This window comes from Marmota flaviventris, chromosome 1 (genome assembly GCF_047511675.1).
Source record: "Marmota flaviventris isolate mMarFla1 chromosome 1, mMarFla1.hap1, whole genome shotgun sequence".
NCBI lineage: Eukaryota > Metazoa > Chordata > Mammalia > Rodentia > Sciuridae > Marmota > Marmota flaviventris.
Genome location: NC_092498.1, coordinates 164,420,255 through 164,440,197, shown reverse-complemented (window position 1 = coordinate 164,440,197; position 19,943 = coordinate 164,420,255). Strand labels below are relative to the sequence as shown.

Below are 19,943 nucleotides of genomic sequence, written 5' to 3'. Positions count from 1 at the left end.
AGCCCCATCCCCAGCCCTATTTTGTATTTTATTTAGAGACAGGGTCTCACTGAGTTGCTTAGCGCCTCCCTAAGTTGCTGAGGCTGGCTTTGAACTCTTGATCCTTCTGCTTCAGTCTCTTAGCTGTTGGGATTATTAGCTGTGCGCCATCATACCCAGCTCAGGTGGTTCTGATTTAAACTACAGTTTGTTTGAGGACCACAGATCTAGCCTAAGGAAATAATTAGGAGAATGGAAAAAGCGTTGAATCTAAAGATGTTCACCTTTCAGGACTCTTTCTCATCTGGCTAGGTCTCTCTTGTCATGCTCACTCATGTACCAACATATGATAAGGATATTAAAACATGTTTTAAGGGGCTGGGTTTGTGGCTCAGTGATAGAGCGCTCGCCTAGCACATGTGAGGCCCTGGGTTTGATCCTCAGCACCACATAAAAATATAAATAAAGAAAGAAAGATATTGTGTCCAACTAAAAAAAATTAAATATTTAAAAAAATGTTTTAAAACATTAATTGATATCTACAGGGGCAAGAAAAACTACATATTGTGATTTTAAGTTAAAAATTAAGAACAAAATAACTACACATTGCATATGTAAGAAACAAACAACCTGAAACTATAAAAAGAAATAATTCTGGAAGGAAATATTTGAAAATCACACCATCACCACCAACCATGTATATGCTTGAGTATTGGGTCTTTGGATTATTTTCATCTTATTTTTCTGAATTTTCTAAGTTTTCGTGATGACTACATGTTATATTTATAATGAGAAGGAAGGAAAAACTCAACAAACTGAATGGATTCTAAATGTATCTCTACAAAGAAACAATTAATATTTGAGGTGATGGATATGATTTGATCATTCTGCAATACACACACACACACACACACACACAGTGTGCTCCATACAGAACTGTGTGTATATAATTACTTATTAATTAAAACTAAAGTAAAACAAATACTTTACTAATGTTCAAAATGATGTTTTCTTTGAACATATTCACAATCCTTGACTTTAAAGAGCAAGTCGTGCAAGTATATACATTCATATATCTATTTTAAAATTAAGATTATTTAAATAAAATTGAATTTAAGAAGTCTTTCTGAAATTAAAAAGAGCCAGGGCTGAGGATATAGCTCAGTTAATAGAGTGCTTGCCTCACATGTACAAGGACCTGGGTTCAATCCCCAGCACCACAAAATAAATAAATAAATAAATCGCCTTGAAATTAAAAAGAGCCAACAAAATGAAAATCAAAAAAGTAATGGTGTGCCCTTCTCAAGAGTGCTGTCCAGAAGTTTTTCTGAGGACCTCAGTATAGCTCTAGAGCCAGCCAGCTAAAATGTACCCTACTCTTTCCTTTTCCTGTCACATCACCTGGCTTAATGTAGGAGCTTGCTGACCTAGGAAATGAACTATTTCCCTAAACCCTTACAAACACAGTTAAAAGGATTGCTTACAAATTGGGGGCCATGTAGGGAAAAATCAACCTATCCTTAAGACCCGGAGGACCTTTCAATGGTGGGGAAATATGTGGGCTGTTACAGATTTTCTGGGTAAAACACCCTATCTTTCATTCTGAGTTGCTTTGGTCTAGATGGACTTGTTCCCATGAACTGAAGACCCGTTCTTGCTTCTGGTCTTGAGAACAGCAACCATGGCACAGCCTATTCTGTCTACCTGGACCTGTGGCTAGCCAGAAAAGCCAGAAGTATCTGGAAATGGTGCTGCTTCTGCCCACCACCCCAGAGGACCCTGGAGACTGGGGCTATGGGTTAGCTCTGACTGACACGACCCACCTGCCTCTCCACACAGCGAGGGTCAGGAAGTGCTGACCTTAGTTAGGGGGGTGGCAAACCCTGAGATCCTTACCTGCTTGCCACGTTTCCCCGGTCTTCCTGTGGGTCCTCGGTGTCCTGCTATCCCAGGTTCACCCTTTGGACCCATTTCACCCTGGAAAGAAGAAAGAGAAGTGAAAGAGAAATTGGGGCATGTGGAGTGGGCATATCTAGACAGGTCTGTCCATATCTACACTGGCTATGAGGGAAGTCTCTAGATCATTCCAAGTCTTTTCCAGATGGGCTGCCCTGGGAGCCTGGGAGAGTGATGAGGTTGTGTAAAAGGCTGACACATCTTTCAAAGAATAAGACGGGAAGAAGCTAGCCCTGAGTAGGTTGAGAAGCTAATCCTAATCCTGTATGGATTACTTAATTTCTGGGAGAGATGGTTGTAGGCCCAAAGACATTTTGGTGCCCCCACCAAAAAAGGGGAGGGGTGGTGGGGGGTGGAAACCACATCCAGAATACCCAAAGTGGGAGGGTTCTGCATTCCAGTCACTTGTGCACCTGATGCTACAAACTGTCCTGGAGAAAAGGATTTCACTTTTAGTTAAAATTTTATATTGTGCTTTGTGATGTTTGCTTTTAACCACAAAGTCAAATCTGTGGGCCTTCCTTTCTTCCTTCTTACCAGGGATTGAACTTAGGGGCACTTGACCACTAAGCCACATCCCCAGCCCTTGTTTGCATTTTATTTAGAGACAGAGTCTCACTGAGATGCTTAGGACCTCCCTAAGTTGCTGAGGCTGGCTTTGAACTTGCGATCCTCCTGCCTCAGCCTCCTGAGCTGCTGGGATTGTAGGCATACACCACCACGCCCGGCCTGTGGGCTTTTTAAATGATTAATTGGACACCATTTGCCAGCTATCACGTTTGGGAAGTTTCTGCTCATCTGATGCCTTTATTGAAAATTATAGAGTTCCCCACTCTTCAATAAGCATTGCTTTGAGTTCATGCTCACTTCCATTTGATTTAAATGAAGACTCTTTTTTGGAGGGAGGGTGTTTCCAATGTATGGTCAAATATTCAACATGATTATTATAAAAGGCCTGGAAAACAGTGTACACAACACTTCTAATTGAAAATAACGTATACTTAACAATCAGAACCAAATGCACCCATCCCAGAATTTCACAGGATAAGGCCAATCTTTTGCAAGGTCCATTTCTTTCTTCATCTTAGTTTCTTTCCCTCTTCTCTATGTTCTCCTAGGATCCCAGTCCCACTTCACTATTTTTTGGGGTCATGAACTCACAGGACACATCATTCCTACCTCCAGTTACCCTCCTACAATGAGCCACCAAGTAGCCATCACCACCATGAGAGTTTCTTTAGCAGCCAGGGACTCAGAGAAAATAGAAACCCAGGCTCCTTTGCAGGAGGTGGTCAGGAGAGGTACAACACAATGGAAAATTCCAGAATAGGATAATATAATATGGTGAGGATCAAGAATAAGCCTCTGAATGATCTGTCAACTCAACCAACACAAAGAATTTGTCCCTTCTTGAGACACCAATGTCTTGTATCACCAAAAATTTTCTTGAAGTCTATGCATCCTCACCTACATGTGGCATCCTTGAGCATTCTCTGCAGAGTGTGTTAGGGGATAGGATGGATTCTATATGGTTGTGGAAACGTTTGTGCCGTTTTCCCTTGGCTGGCCAGAGAAGGACAGGGGAGGTCTTATTTGACTAGGAGAAAACAGCAGCATAAACAATATAAATTTTTTAAAGAGATTGTCAGAAGGCAGTGGGGCCCTTCTCTTTATCAACTGAAAGCAGCCAGTAATTTTTTGATTTAATTTCTCTCCTAAAACCTAATTATGGTTACCTTATCAGCTCTGTCTTAAAACAGCCTACCACAAAGGAGGGAAGACAATTCTTTTCAACGCCAGGTCTAGTAAATGGCACAGAGACTGGAGAAGCTGTCATGCTTAATTTTACAGTAATTTATGACTCTTTGATTTTCGTTGTTACACGGAATGAATACCTAACCTAAATCTTTTAAAATAAAATTAAAATTTTTTCTTTTTAATGTTTCTTTTAATTTGCTTATAAAATTACAATTTTAAAAATGTAACACCCCATTTAGGGTAGCAGAAACAGAGTTTCTGACAAATTCAGGTGGCGAAACAATCATAGTAAATTAATGCATGATGACTGAAAATATGGAAACATGCTCTATTGGTTGGATACTGTCAGATAAAAATTATTTAGGTATGGAAAATGATATTTTAAGGTAAACTTAAAATGTTAAAACTACTAAGTGTCCATTTGCATGTTTGGAGAATTTCGCGCTCTGAGACTTACAGTTTCCAAATGGAAAAACTGTGGGCAAAGGGGAGGGAGGGATGGGGAGGGGGAATGGGGACAGGAAAGATGGTGGAATGAGATGGACATCATTACCCTAGGTACATGTATGACTGCATGTATGGTGCAACACTACATCTTGTATAACCAGAAATAAAACGTTGTGCTGCAATTGTGTACAATGAATCAAAGTGCATTCTGCTGTCATATATACCTACATCTCAAAGCCCTAGAAAAAGAAGAACAAATCAACATCAAAAGCAGTAGAAGACAGGAAATAATTAAAATCAGAACTGAAATTAATGAAATTGAAACAAAAGAAACAATTGAAAAAAATTGACAAAACAAAAAGTTGGTTCTTTGAAAAAAATAAATAAAGTAGATAAACCCCTGGCCATGCTAATGACAAGAAAAAGAAACTGAAATTACTAAAATACAAGATGAAGAAGGAAATATCACAATGGACACATATGAAATATAGAAGATAATTAGAAAGTATTTTGAAAATTTATACTCTAATAAAATAGAAAATATCAAAGACATTGACAAGTTTCTAGAAACATATGATCTACCCAACTGAATGAGGAGATCATACACAATTTAAATAGATAAATTTCAAGTAATAAAATAGAATAGAATGCCATCAAAAGTCTACCAACCAAGAAAAGCCCAGGACCAGATGGATTCTTAGCCAAGTTCTACAAGACTTTCAAAGAAGAATTAACACCAACACTCCTCAAAGTATTCCATGAAATAGAAAATGAGGGAACCTTTCTAAACTCATTCTATGAGGTTAATATCATCCTGACATCAAAACCAGACAAAGACACATCAAGGAAAGAAAACTTCAGACCAATATCCTGATGAACATAGATGCAAAAATTCTCAATAAAATTCTGGCAAATTGCATACAAAAATATATTTGAAAGATAGTGCATCATGATCAAGTGGGATTCATCCCAGGGATGCAGGGTTGGTTCAACATATGGAAATCAATAAACATAATTCATCATATTAATAGACTTAAAAACAAGAATCATATGATCATCTCAATAGATGCAGAAAAATGCGGAAAAAGTATTTGACAAAATACAGCACACCTTCATGTTCAAAACACTGGAAAAATTAGGGATAGTAGGAACATACTTCAACATTGTAAAAGCTATATATGTTAAACCCAAGGCCAGCATCATTCTAAATGGAGAAAAATTGAAAGCATTCCCTCTAAAAACTGCAACAAGACAAAGATGTCCTCTTTCACCACGTCTATTCAACATCATCCTTGAAACTCTAGCCAGAGCAATTATACAAAACAAGAAATTAAAGGGATACAAATAGGTAAAAAAGAACTCAAACTATCACTATTTGCTGATGACATGATTCTATAGCTAGAAGATCCAAAAAGTTCCACCAGAAAACTTCTAGAACTAATAAATGAATTCAGCAAAGTAGCAGAATATAAAATCAACACCCATAAATCAAACACATTCCTATATATTAGCGATGAATTCACTGAAAGAGAAATTACAAAACTACTCCATTCATAATAGCCTCAAAAAAAAAAACAACACCTGGGAATCAATCTAACAAAATAGATGAAAGACCTCTATGATGGAAACTACAGAACACTAAAGAAAGAAATTGAAGAAAACCTCAGAAGATGGAAAGATCTCCCATGCTCCTGGATAGGCAGAATTAATAATGTCAAATGGCCATACTACTAAAAGTGTTATACAGACTTAATGCAAATTCTATTAAAATCCCAATGACATTTTTCAGAGAAATAGAAAAAGCAATCATGAAATTTATTTGGAAAAATAAGAGACCCAGAATAGCTAAAGCAATCCTTAGCAAGAAAAGTGAAGCTGCAGGCATCACAATACCAGACCTTAAACTGGACTACAGAAAACAAAAATGGCATGGTACTGGCACCAAAATAGACTTGTAGACCAATGATACAGAATAGAGGACATAGAGACAAGCCCACATAAATATAGTTATCTCATACTAGACAAGGGTGCCAAAAACATTCACTGGAGAAAAGATAGCCTATTCATCAAATGATGCTGGCAAAACTGAAAATCCATATGTTGCAAAATGAAATTAAACCTGTATCTCACCCTGCACAAAAATCAACTCAAAGTGGATCAAAGACTTAGGCACTAGAACAGAGACCCTGCGCCTAATAGAAGAAAAAATAGACCCAAATCTTTACCACGGGGCTGGAGCTGTAGCTCAGCGGTAGAGCGCCCACCTTGTACGTGTGAGGCACTGGGTTCCATCCTCAGCACCACATAAAAAATAAAGAAAGATTTTGTCCAACTACAATTAAAAAAATATTAAAAAAAAAATCTTCACCACTTCGGCCTAGGATCTGACTTCCTTAACGACACTCCTAAAGTGCAAGAAGTAAAATCAAGAATCAATAAATGGAATGGATTCAAATTAAAAAGCTTCTTCTCATCAAAGGAAACAATTAATAACATGAGGAGAGAGCCTACAGATTGGGAGAAAATCTTTACCACATTCAACTTCAATAAAGCACTAATCTCTAGGATATATAAAGAACTCAAAAAACTTAACACCAAAAAAAAAATCAAATAACCCAATCAGTAAATGGGTCAAGGAACTGAATAGACACTTCACAGAAAAAGAAATATAATTGATAAACAAACATGAAAAAGTATTCAACATCTCTAGCAATTACAGAAATGCAAATCAAAATTACTCTCAAGATTTCTTCTCATTGCAGTCAGAATGGCAATCACCAAGAATACCAGTAACAATAAATGTTGATGAGGATATGGAGGAAAAGGTACATTCATACATTGCTGGTGGGACTGTAAATTGGTGCAACCTGCAACTCTGGAAAGCAGTATGGAGATTCCTCAGAAAATTGGGAATGGAACCACCATTTGACCCAGCTATCCCACTCCTTGGTTTATACCCAAAGGACTTAAAATTATCATACTACAGTGATGCAGCCACATCAATGTTTATAGCAGCTCAATTCACAATAGCTAGACTATGGAACCAACCTAGGTGTCCCTCAATAGATGAATGGATAAAGAAAATGTGATATATATATACTCAATGGAATATTACTCAGATTTAAAGAAGAGTAAAATTACGGAATTTGCCAGTAAATGGTTGAAGTTGGAGAATATCATGCTAAGTGAAATAAGCCAATCCCACAAAACCAAAGGCCGAATGTTTTCTCTAATATGTGGATGCTAATTCACGATAAGGTGAGAGGCACTAGGGAAGAACAACATTACTTTAGATTAGGTAGAGGGAAGTGATAGGAGGGGAGGGGAGGGGATGTGGGGATACGAAAGATAGTAGAATGAAACAGACATTATTACTGTATGTATAATGTGACTATATGACCAATATGATTCTGTAACATGTACACTCAGAAAAATGAGAAGTTATATCCCATCTATGTATGATATATCAAAGTGCATAAATGCATTCTACTGTCATGTGTAACTAATTATAACAAATAAAAAAAATTAAAATGAAGAAAATAACAGTTTCCAATGTCAATACCTTATGACATGAGGCTCCAGCATGACTGTCAGCTTAGAAGTTAGTTCTAAATGGTCATTTGTATGTCCCTTGTCTCTTCATTCCCTAGCAACAAGGGTTAGAAACCAGACCCTAACCCTAAGCAAAAGTTTTCAAAAATCTGTCAGTCATTTGCTACCTTCACAAATGTCATTTTATCTGCATGCCACTCTATTGTTATTTGCTGACTAATTTTTCTTTAAGTTACCTGAGCCTGACTCCATTTTTATTAGGCCTTGTTCCAAGCAAGATACCCACTAAATATTTCACTATTTAAATAAAATCTCTTTAAATAAAAAAATAAACAATTAAAAATGTTTACTGTCATTCAGTTACAATAATTCTGTGCACTTTGAAGAAGACAGAAGAAGAGTTTAGGCTGCAGAGACATGAAGCCAAAAATGGTTGTACTTTGCCCTGAAGCCTACGGGCTGAGAGGGGCCTTGACCTGCACTGCACCTCAGATGTGAATCCCTTGTCACAAAGTTCCTTCCTTTGAACATCATCATAGTCTTCCAAGAAGTGGGAAAAACAAAGAAGGACCTCTCTCCACCTGATGGAAGCTGTTTTTCTGCCACTGCCTGGAGGGAAGTCTCAGACCACCCTGCCATCCTCTCCTCTGTGTGTAAAGAAACTTGCTCTTCACCCTAAACCAGAACCTTCCACAGTTAAACTTGCTTTCCATGGTGGACAAAGGGGCGGGGCTCTCTTGTTGTGCGTGGAGAGCCTTTTTTTTTTTTTTTTTTAACTGAGACCTATTTTCACTATTTTGGGGTACTTACTTTTTGCCCCAACATTCCAGGAAATCCTGGGAAACCCTGTGAACAGAACAACAAATATCATGACCACCTCTGAAATAACCCTTGAAAGGGCAGAGGATGAGCTTGGTTCACCCATTTTCAAGATGGAGGCCTGCCAGTCCCATCCGTCATCCAGCCTACAGGTGGGGTGAGCTGGGGGCTGCTACTTGCATTGCAGTTTAGCATTTCTATGTTCTTACCTTTTCTCCTTTGGGACCCAAGTCACCCCTTTCACCTCTGGATCCCTAGGAGGAAACCACAGGAGAGAGGCAATGAGTTAATATCAAGGGGGAGGGTGGGGATTGAAGCATTTGAAACTGAAAAGCTTCCTAAGACAACACCCTCATTTTACGAAGACATAGGCTCACAGACGTTACATGGTTTGCTCAGCAAAGGAAAGGTTTGTGACTACCTTCTGTTTGGACACCCCCCAAACCTTTTGCATAATAATGAAGCACAACTTACAGAGAATCTTGGGTCCTAGATCCTCTCTTATCCCAAAGGAAGTCTGTTCTCAAGTCCCTTCTGGCTTTTTTTTTTTTTTGGTTTTGACAGATGAGAAGGGCAGGTGGTAGAAGTCTGCTCTAAGGACACAGACCTGCCACCTTCCTCCAGCATCCCCATGAATACTGTGTACCTCCACTGGGAGCGCCCCCTTATCCTGCCTCAGGAGACCCCTCACCTCTTCCTCAGTCCACTGACAAAGGACAGAGGAACAGCTAGGAATGGCTTTTGTAGTTAGTGACTAATGAGAGGCCTGGGCCCGTCCTCTGTCCGCCACCAACTGTGGAGCCTGTAACCCAGACCAGGCTCTGGGATGCCATCAGAGACAAGTACTGACCTTTTCCCCTCTGGATCCTGGGTAGCCCTAAAAGAAAGCAGAAAGTGCATTTAAAATCAGCTCTGTAGGGCCTGTGGGTGTGGTGGAGAATGGAAAGAGTCCCCCAACGTAGTGCTGATGGGTCTCCACATCACATTGCAAGTTTTCGTGGAATTGCAACAGATGTCCCTGAGGATTATGCTTAAAGCACGCCTCAGAAGAACATGGTTTTCCTCATCGCACAAAGGTTTTCATCTGTTCAAACGTCTAGAGGCTTGAGCTTAACAGGCCAGGAGAACAGCAGGAATGGCATCCTTATGCCCCTGAATTTCAGGGCATGATGTCCCCAAAGTGCCTCTAAAGACTAGCACCCGGCACTGACTCTCTAATACCTATGACATTCTGCAGCCCAGGATGGTGACTCTGCCCTTCCCGTCTCTGAGGACAGCAGCTGCTCTAGAGCCTTAGTGAGAAGATCTGGGGATATCCATCTGGACCACACACTGACCTTGGAGCCCATTGGTCCTCTTGACCCTGGCAAGCCCATCATGCCCAGGTCACCTTTTTCACCCTGTGTGAATTAGAAGAGGGGAAAGGAGACACACAGTGACATTTCTTAGAGAAACTGAACCAAGAGAATCATAGGCAGGATTGGGATGGAACCAGGAACATTGGGGTTGGATTGTGAATCTGAGGTCCCCAAATGACCCCTTGCCCCCTCCTAGAGGCCCAAGGTTCCATACTCCACCTTTCATTCTGGTTTGAGATTAAATATAAAATGAAAATGCCCAAGGTAGAGCAGATCTCCAAACTAAATACTCACTAAGCTGTTGTAAATGGTGATACTTGATCTTTTCCTAGAAAAGGTTGTAAGAGGGTAGGGGAGAAAGCATGAGGGCATGGAGATTCAGAAGACAAAGTTTTAACACACACACACAAAAATCTTTGTACGACTTGCTCTTTGCATATGGAGGGCCTTTGAGACATCATCATAGACTCTCACTCTAGGTTTTCAGTCGTGTATAGTGAACATCAACCTCTGGGTGTATACTATGGAGGCAGGGGCTTAAGAATTATGGATGGGCTTTCTTGCCCCTCAGAACAATCTGCATTTGGAACTTCCAGCATCTTCCATGCTAAGAAAATTCTAAACTAGGACTAACCATTATAAATATGAGGTGAGCCACATGCTGAATTTTAAATGTTTTTAGAAGTCATCTGAAAAGTAAAGCTAAGCAGATGACATTTATTTTACCAATATATTTTATTTAATTTCTCATTTCAACATGTAGCAAATATAAAATGATCAATGAGTATTTTACATTCTGGTTTTTTTTATATTTAATACTTGAAGTCTGTTGTGTATTTTGCATTTAAGGAATATCCCAATTCAGGAGCTAAATTCTCATTCCAAACACTTGACCTGTGTTTAGATTTCACAAAATTTATAGTTGAAAAAGCAGCCACACCTTCAAGTTGCTCCAAACATACCTGAAAGTTTTCAAATGATTAAAATGAGTCAAGGTTTTAAAATTCAGATTTAGATGGATTAAAATTAAACATTCAGTTCTTTGGTTGAACTAGTCACATTTCAATAGCCACCTGTGGTTAGTGGCCACCATGTTGGGCAGCTCAGCCCTGGGCAGTGGATTTTTAAAAGAAATGTCCTGAGGACTTTTGCTACCAGGACTGGAAACAGTTTTCTACTCCTATAGTATCGTCAGCGAGGGAATCAGAGCAGTTGGTGACATTCACCTATCTACCCCTACAGGTAAAATTCGAAGTCAGAGCCTCCCACCCTGTCTATGTAGTTCATGACTGGCAGTGAGAAGAACCTAAACCAAAGCAGGGGTATTTGCGTTCACTACCCTTTCTGAGGAAGGGAGTTTCATCAACGTTTGGCAATATCTCTCTCGATGGAAGATTTCCATTCTTCCCAGTTGACAACTCCTTCAACCCTCCTTTCCCCAAGCTGTCATTCCCTGCCCAATCATCACCACCGGCAAGAGCTTCCCATGCACAAGTCCCTTTTGGATCATCTCAGGGAAACCAAAGCATAGAACGCTACTTTTAAAGACAATGGAGAAACCGTGCCTCTGTAGAAGAAGGGAAGAGTCCCCCATTTCTCCTCCCACAGGAACAAAGCCTTTGCACGCAGCAAGGTCTGCAGGCCAGGGAAGGAGGAAATGTTTGGGGACCTGTGGACAGTCCTCAGGCTCTCTTCTTCCTCTCTTGAGGACGTGATTCACTGAGCATGTGCTAGGGCAGCTGCCATCTTCCCCACCCGCCCTTGTTTGGATACCACATGAGCCCATCAGCACAGGACACTTACCCTGGGTCCTTCAGGGCCAGGCCAGCCGACAGGCCCAGGCATGCCAGGAACACCTGGGGGGCCAGGTCTACCCTTCAAGAACCAAGAACAAAAGTCAGAAAAAGTGGGCTCATGTTTCCTTCCTTCCGAGAATATCTGGGGTCCAGGAATGAAAATGGGGCCTCCAAACATGGCCCCCAGATTCTCAGCCTCGTCCTTTAAAGACAGAGACCCTAAAATGTTGGAACTTAGGTGTAGGTTAAATCCTTGATGTCATAGAGTATCACCAAACAGGATTTTATTTTACCCAAGGAGTGGAGGATAGTGGGAAAGAAAGTCTGAATGTCTTTGCTTTCCAATCACTGTCACCTCCACCTAACTACCCTAATGTCCCCTGCATTCCAGTGGGTTCTCTCCACAAGGATGGGCTGTGGGATGAGATAGCATTAGCATGGGGAGCAGCAGCAGATGCTGCTGGTACTCAAGTCTTAAGGTCTTTTTACCTGTTCAGAGTGCCCATCCCCCGTGGCTACACTTCTCACTAACAATTCATCTCTGCAACCTGCAACTGTGGAGTTTGCGCTTGGGCAATTGGAGCTGTCCCGTCATTTACATTGGCTCTTTCTGCAGCCAATGGTCCAGATCCCTTACCTCAAGGCAGGACCTACCATCAGGCAATCCATGCTCCAAAGCTTCCCTAGGAATCAGGCTACTGAGGCTGGACTTCACCTTATACTATATCTTTGCTCGCCTTCTCCCGCTCTCTCCAGACACCTCCTCCAGTGAGAACTCCCTTAATAATTTATTCACTTGTGCATGTGTCTGCTTCCAGGAAACCCAACCTAAACCAAGGACTACAAGAGTCAATAGGAGAATGGGCTCGGGGTCTATCTGGACCTCTGTACCCACTGGCTAATTGCACAGTTAGCGAGAGACCTGAAGGGTGCAGAAAAGCCAAAGGTTAGCATGTGCAGTGATTCCTACTCTTGCCTCCCACACCCGGGGCAGATATCATCAATCAACATGGCCCTTGTTCTCTCTTAGCAGGGAACCACTCCAGAACCCTGCTCAGCCCACTATGCTATGGCTGACGTTGTCATCTGTACCTTGCAAACATCTGTTTAAGGCTTCTGTTGACAGCAAAACCATTTGAATAAAACACTTCACCAGGAATAGAGTCATCTCTATTTAGAGCCCTGGGCATCTTTCTTGGCCAACATTTTACCCTTCTTTCATTTACGAGACCTGGGGTTTCAGTGCCAGTATCCACTGATCACAGCTAGTAAAATCGTCTGCTGCTTTGCTCCTCCTTGACACGCATGACAGCCTTGATAACCCATGTTGGGCTCACACAGAGGCACTGTGACCTTAAGCCAAAGAGCAAAAGCCATTTTGTTTCTATCTGCTCAGTCATTTTATTCCAGTTTCATCAAATAGATAAGGTGGCCTGAACCTGAGGGCAATTTGGCCAGGCTTGTCAACCCCTGGAAGAAGTCTGAATGCCTGGCGGTGGCAGGCTCCAGCTTCTGACTGAGGACCAGGAGAATGAGCAAGGCTACTTGTCGTCATCAGGATGGCCACACCATCACTGTCCACCTGGGTCCTGGTGGCCACAGGAGTGTGTCACTGCTTCCCCGCCCCAGGAATGCACACACACTCACACGCATGTGCAGCACAGTTGCCCGGATGGTGCTGACAAAACAGCAGCGTCCATACCTTCCTTCCTGGTCGGCCAAGCTCCCCCTGTGGATGGAGAAGACAGGTAAACAGAAGCAGCTCTGGGAGAGAGGTTCTGGCAGCAGAACCTCAACTAGGGCAAATGACAACTGGTCATGGCAGTGTGGCTCAGCCTGTTGACCAGTCACTTGGCTGGTCACAGCATCCCTGTGGGGCTAGTGGGCCAAATCAGAATACACCAGTGTGCCCTGGCCCATTATCAGGGCTCGTCCTCACACACTCTAGGCAGAATGGTCTCAACTGGTAAAATCTCAGTGGCACCCCCCAGAAATCAAGCTGGAATTACCAAGGAGAGGTGGGTTGAAGAAAAGAGTGGCTCATACCTTTTCTCCCTTTGGTCCTGTCTTGCCAGGAAGTCCGGGTGGACCCTATACAATTAAGACAAGAATGAAGAAAAAATATACCCAACTAAGGCAGAGCTGCTGGGGAGGGAGGGGGAGAGGGAGGGAGGGGCTCCTACAGAAGCAGCCTTGATCTCTGTATGGATGTGCGGCTCCCAAGGCCCCTTTCTGCCCTGCAACCCCTTCCCCCCTCTATTCCTCCTCCTCCTTAACTTTCTTGGCACTGTTTTTCCAGCAATGCTAACCCATCCACACTCAGTGACTGTAATTTTTACCCTGGAGCCTTTTGATTGCCTGAAAACTCTTGAGAGCTTATTGAGAACAACTAAAGAGTTTGGCAGAAATCCTGGTAGCTGAAAACACGACCCTTTACCATCTCTCAGGTCTTTTCAGCTACTCACATCAAGCTTCTGGGGGGCCCTGACAAGAGGGAAGTTAAGTTTTATACCCAGCAGCAGCTGATTTAGAACACCCTGTGGTTGACCTGTGGGTACCAAGATCAACCTTCCCACCTGGAGCAGCAAAATTCTATTTTACTTTTTTTTTTTTTTTTGAGCGGGGATTGAACTCAGAGGTGCTTTTCCACTGAGCCACATCTCCAGCTCTTTTTATTTTTTATTTTGAGACTGGGTCTCACTAAGTTGCCAAGGGGCATCACTAAGTTGCTGAGGCTAGCCTCAAATGTGCAATTCTCCTGCCTCAGTCTTCTGAGTTTAGGAGGATTACAGGTCTGTGCCACCATGCCTGGCAAAGGTGTTCTTTTTTAAAATGTGAAGAATGCGAGCAAGTAAACTCACATTTCTCTCCCCATGGTCAGCCACAGGAGTGAGGAGATTCCACCTCAGGGGCTTAGAACCCATTGCCCCAATGCTATGCACACCCACAACAAAATTGCAACTGCTTTCTGCTTACATGTCTGTGGGGTGCTCAGTCACTATTTTCTAAATTCCCCAGGACTACAGGAAACTCATCAAAATCCCTTGGGCTCCCGCAACATCCCTAGGATCTGCAGATGAACATGCACAAAGTAGAGACTGTTTGAAACAGGATTTCTCACCAGGCATGAGACCCTGTCTCTAAATAAAATATAAAAAGGGCTGGGATGTGGCTCAGTGGTTAATCATCCCCTGGATTCAATCCCTGGTAGAAAACAAAACAAAACAAACAAACAAAAAAAAAAAAAAACAGAAAAGGAAAGAAAAAGAAAAGAGAAATGGGATTTCCCTGAAACTTGTCAAAACCACCAAGAGCCTAGCCCCCTCAGCCAGTGATTCCCAGATCTAGCAGCACATTCCAATCCCCTGGGGAATCTTAAAAAAAAAAAAAAAAAAAAAATCCCAAAGCCCAGTTCACACACTGGACCAGTCAAATAATAATCTCAAAGGGGGAAAAAATATAAGCCTTAGGAATTTTTGAAGCTTCCCAGCTCAGAGAGTATGGAGAACCCAAGAGAACCTCACTGGGGCTGAGCTGGGTGTCTCTCTGTGGTGGAGCCCCTCTCTGAGGCAGGCCAGAGGAGCAGGAATCTGAGAGAGGGTTTCTGGAGGGTAATCTTTTGTTTGTCTAGAAAATTCTTTCTCTAGCAGTTTGCCTGTACCTCACTTTCCCCACCACCCTTGGTAGCAATACCAGGGGCCCAAGGAAGCTCCTCTTACCCCCACTTTTCTGTACTAAATGCAGACACCTCTGGGTCCTCAGATGGGGCCAATAGTCACATGAGGCCCGTTATCATCAAGGGTTTGTCCAATGCTAACTAAATCATAGCCACATCCATATAGACAGTATCTCTCTTGATCCCCCAAAATCCAGTAGGACAGAAGCAACTAAAAAACATCTTTTGGCTTGTTTATTTCTTTGTTGTCCTTCCTTCCTTCCTTTTTATTTTCCTCTTGCAGGGGCAATTATTATGATTATTATCTCCCTGGAATAGATGAGGAAATCACAGCTGGGAGCCGAGGATTCACCCAGGTGGCTCTGGAGTGGCAAGTAAGAAGAGAAAGAAAACTGATTTTCCACATCACATTAAAAGGGGCAGACACCATGAAACTCTACCCAGGGGGCTCCCCTGGGTTGGAACAGAACGCAGGAGGGAGGGGTCTGGTAGAACACCAACCTGGGGGCCGGGGGGTCCAGGGGAGCCGAGAGAGCCCTGCATGCATGGGGACTGTGTGGTCTCGAGTTCCAGGAGGAGATTCTTCATGTCTGGGGAGAGAAGCTTCAGTGCAAAGCAACACAGTGTTAGAAGTCAGACTCAGGGAACAGAGGAAGGGTCATCTCCCTGGACACAGCTCAGGTCCAAGACTGGCGATTCCCTGACATAGCAGTATGTATTCTGAGAAGATGACCTTTTGGGCCACCAGTTTCGATTCTCTCATCTGCTCTTGAGACCCACCCGGCATGAATGGGTTACTGAGCTAGCAAGGCCACTTTGGATGGAGTTAGGAAGCTCATTTCAGGACTTTATCCCATGTCTAGGATAGGCATGTCTAAAAGAAATATAATGCAAAACAAATATCCAAAAGAAACATAATGAGAACTACATTGTAGTTTAAAATTTTTCTGGTAGCCACATTTTTACCTTTTGAAAAGGTAAAAACAAACAAGTGAAGTTAATTTTATAGTATGTTTAATTTAACCCAACAGACCCCAAATATTATCACTTCAGCATATATTCAGTATAAAAAGTAACTAATGAGGCATTTTACAATCTTTTTTTTTTTTCATATGAGGGCTTCACGCTCCTGTTTATCTGTTTATTTATTTCAACCAAGAATCCTCAGAATTTAATTGTATTATAGACTAAACATACCCAACAGGCATTTACAGAGCAGTTCATCCAACACATGTATATATTTTATTCTGTGCATACACAAACTCCTGTTTATGTCAAACAGCATATCTCAGTGTGAACATTGAAAGTGCTCAGAGCGCAAGTGGCTGTGATTTTGGACAGTATAGGTCTAGGAGATTCCAGAAAGATCTGAGTGTCTCAAGTCCCTAGAATGCCCTGGATGGATGTCTTCTAAGTCCTGAGTCCTGCTCCTTTCCTCTCTTCCCCAAATCTGTTCCCTCTCATCCCTCAGTGTGGCTACCGAAAGGCTCTTTCCTGTGTCACTCCATGAACATGGTCTGCCTATGACATGGGCTGTGGAAGGGAATTTATCGTTTCTTTTCCTTTAATTGGCACATAATATTTGTACATGTTTATGATACACTATGATAATTCGATATATGTCTATAATGTGTAATGATCAAATCAGGGTAATTAGCGTTTCGGCCTCCTCAAACCTTTATCATTTCTACATGTTGGGAATTTTTTGGACTCTCCATTTCTAGTTATTTTGAAATATATCATAAATTGAGGTAGGCTGTAGTCACCCTACTGTGCTCTAGAACACGGGAAGTGTGTTTTGGTACCTGTTATCCACCCTCTTCCTATCCCCCTTCTGTACCCTGCTCCCCCATTTTATCCAGATTCCCCCATCTCCTCTCTCCCCAGGGAATTTTGTAAATGCTTGGGGAGAAGAAAAAGGTAAAGGGAGAATCCATATCTGGATAGCTGATGGGAACCCAGAAATTTATAAATACGCCCATTGTTTAAAAAAAAGATGGGACAAATTTTGCCAAATTCAACTCCCATGGGAGAAGACCCTCTCCAACATTGCTGATTTAAGACAGCAGGAGGACAAATACGTTCCAGAAACTGCAAAGTGTCCATTCTAGGGTTCAAACTCAGAGTGAGAATAAAGGGTTGACCTATAGCAAGAGTCTGCAGGAAGCCCCTGTTGAGTGGGTGGGGTGCAGAGTGGGCATCCAGAAGCCTGGAATTCTTCACTCTCTCAAGCCCCATGTACTCACCGGACTTCGGCCCCCTCTGAAGAAGGGTGGTGGGAACAGTGGGGGTGGAGGGGGTGTCAGCAGGCAGCATGCTTTGTGGCTGCCACGTTTCTTCTGATCCAGGCCAGGAAGGGCTGTGTAGAGAAAACTGCTGCTCGTTAGCGTGAGTTCAGAGCTAGGCTCTCTGCCATGCCCAGCACACCCAAGGGAGACCCACGTGGCCACCCCAGACTTCCAAATCTAATTTCTAACCTGTTGGAGATGGGAGCAGAACTCCTGTCTGCTACTTGACAAGCCCTTGTATTGCTTTTGCTGAATTAAAATGGTGACCATTGTAAGATCCTCCTTCACAGGTTGGTAAATACCTAGGAGCGAAATTGCTGGGCTATAGTTCACGTCTATGTTCGGCTTTTAATAGAAAATAACAAGTGATTTTCCAAAGAGATTATACTAACTTACACTCCCACCAGCCAGTGGAGGACAGTTTCTCCTTCTACTGAGATTAACTTGTAGATTTTGTAGATGTGGCAAGGAATGCCAAGTTCAGATGGTAGTTGGGGAGTTGTGTCCCCAGTAATTGGGGAGAAGGAAGTGTTTTTAAAAACTTTGATACTAGGGAGGAAATCGTTCAGACAGGAAGGCAGCAAGGGCTAGAGGTAGGGTTAATTGATTTTAAGGTACTTGTACCCATGATTAAAATACAGACTCCAGGATGAACTCAACTTCTATATATAACTATAAAGATCTAATAAAAATAAAATAAAATTCAGACTCCACTTATATACAAGGATCACCCATTTCATAAAGAGTCATAGTATAGTGTCTCAATACTTGGGTGTCCTAATCCCAAGCGTGAGGACCTATAGAGCTTGATTTTCAGGTGGGATCTTGCCAATGTTCCATCTCAGCACACATTCAGTGTTGAAGCATGCTTTACGAAAAGAATGCAGATCAAAAGTTACAGCCCAGTAGATTTCTGTGAAGTGAACCGACTCTAGAAACCAGCACCCAGACCAAGAAATAGGACCAGAAGCCCCTTACGCTCCAATCTGTATCCTCACCTACCACCATCCTGAATTCTAACACCAGGGATTTATCTTGCCCATTTAGACATTCTATATAAATGGAACCATACATTATGAATTCTTCTGATTGTCTTCTCTTGCTCAACCCAAGAGCCATCCAGACTGATCTTTGTAGTTATTACTGCTGAATGGAGCTCCATGTGGTTAGACCACAATCCACTCATCTATTGATGAGTGGGCAATGGTGGGCAATGGTGATGTTCATTGGGGTGATACCGCTAGTACCCACCAGAATAGCTAAATGAAAATGGGAGAGACTACCAGGAAGCAAAGTCTGGCTGTCTGGCTTTGCTCCGGATTGGACAAAATGTTAGAAAGCAAGGGCTACTCTGACTGGGCATCTTAATTCTTTTTTTTTGAACCAGGATATTGAACCCAGGGGTGCTTAACCACCGAGCCACATCCCCAGCCCCTTTTAAAATTCTTTTATTTTGAGACAGGGTCTCACTAAGTTGCTCAGGGCCTTGTTAAGTTGCTGAGGCTGGCTTTGAACTTGCCATCCTCCTGCTTCAGTCTCCTGAGACACTGGGACTACAGGCATGTGCCATATTCTTATCTGGAAGAAGAGATGCCACAAATAAGGATGTTAAACAGCCAGAACTGTCATCCATTGGCTGGGGGGAGTGTAAGTTGGTACAACCTCTTCAGAAAATTGCTTGGTATTTTCTATTAAAGGTAAGCATACACATACGCTGTGGTCCCACAATTTCACTCCTAGCTATTTATCAACAGAAAGGTAGAGGGATTTTCATTAAAAAAACACAAGTAAATAGAAACAATATTCATAATTGCCAAAATAAATGATTTTTGGGTTCCTAGTTTTTTGGGGGGTTTATTTGTTTTGTTTTTTGTTTTGTACCAGGAATTGAAACCAGAGGAGCTCTATCACTGAGCTAAACCCCCAGCCCTTTTTATTTTTTATTTCGAGATGGGGGTCTCAGTAAGTGGCCCAGGCTGACCTCAAACTTGCAATCCTCCCGCCTCAGCCTCTGGAGTTGCTGGGATTACAGGAGTGTGCCACCATAAGTGACTTTGTTCCCAGTTTTAGTCTTATAATGGGACCCCTACCTTTACCCCATAACAGAATCTCTGACATCACAGAACGTTTGCAGGTTTCCCACTACATAGGCAGTTCTTACTCAGTTTTTAGTCTTATCACCAGGAAGCTTCTCTTCACTTCCCAGGCCAAGGTTGAGTGGCCCTGCTACCCTGCTATGTTTTTCTCGGGGTTTATGGTCATGTTAGTTCTTCCTCACAGATGAAGCTGTTTCATTATATCTTATTGATTATTG

The 19,943-nt window shown here is 42.2% G+C and overlaps 1 protein-coding gene across 1 annotated transcript in view; it reads right to left on the bottom strand.

Moving 5' to 3' along the window:
- The window catches only part of Colq (collagen like tail subunit of asymmetric acetylcholinesterase), a 35,241-nt gene extending 17,334 nt beyond the window's left edge, over positions 1–17,907 (bottom strand). Inside the window, exons 1-11 of the mRNA XM_071618567.1 lie at positions 17,819–17,907; positions 17,588–17,700; positions 15,843–15,944; positions 13,712–13,756; positions 13,368–13,394; positions 11,673–11,744; positions 9,849–9,911; positions 9,362–9,388; positions 8,721–8,765; positions 8,503–8,538; positions 1,876–1,956 (exon numbers count right to left, since the gene is read on the bottom strand). Coding sequence (XP_071474668.1) covers positions 1,876–1,956; positions 8,503–8,538; positions 8,721–8,765; positions 9,362–9,388; positions 9,849–9,911; positions 11,673–11,744; positions 13,368–13,394; positions 13,712–13,756; positions 15,843–15,929 — 483 coding nt within the window. The 5' untranslated portion in view covers positions 15,930–15,944; positions 17,588–17,700; positions 17,819–17,907. The remainder of the gene's footprint in view (positions 1–1,875; positions 1,957–8,502; positions 8,539–8,720; positions 8,766–9,361; positions 9,389–9,848; positions 9,912–11,672; positions 11,745–13,367; positions 13,395–13,711; positions 13,757–15,842; positions 15,945–17,587; positions 17,701–17,818) is intronic.
- Positions 17,908–19,943: the final 2,036 nt, after the last annotated feature.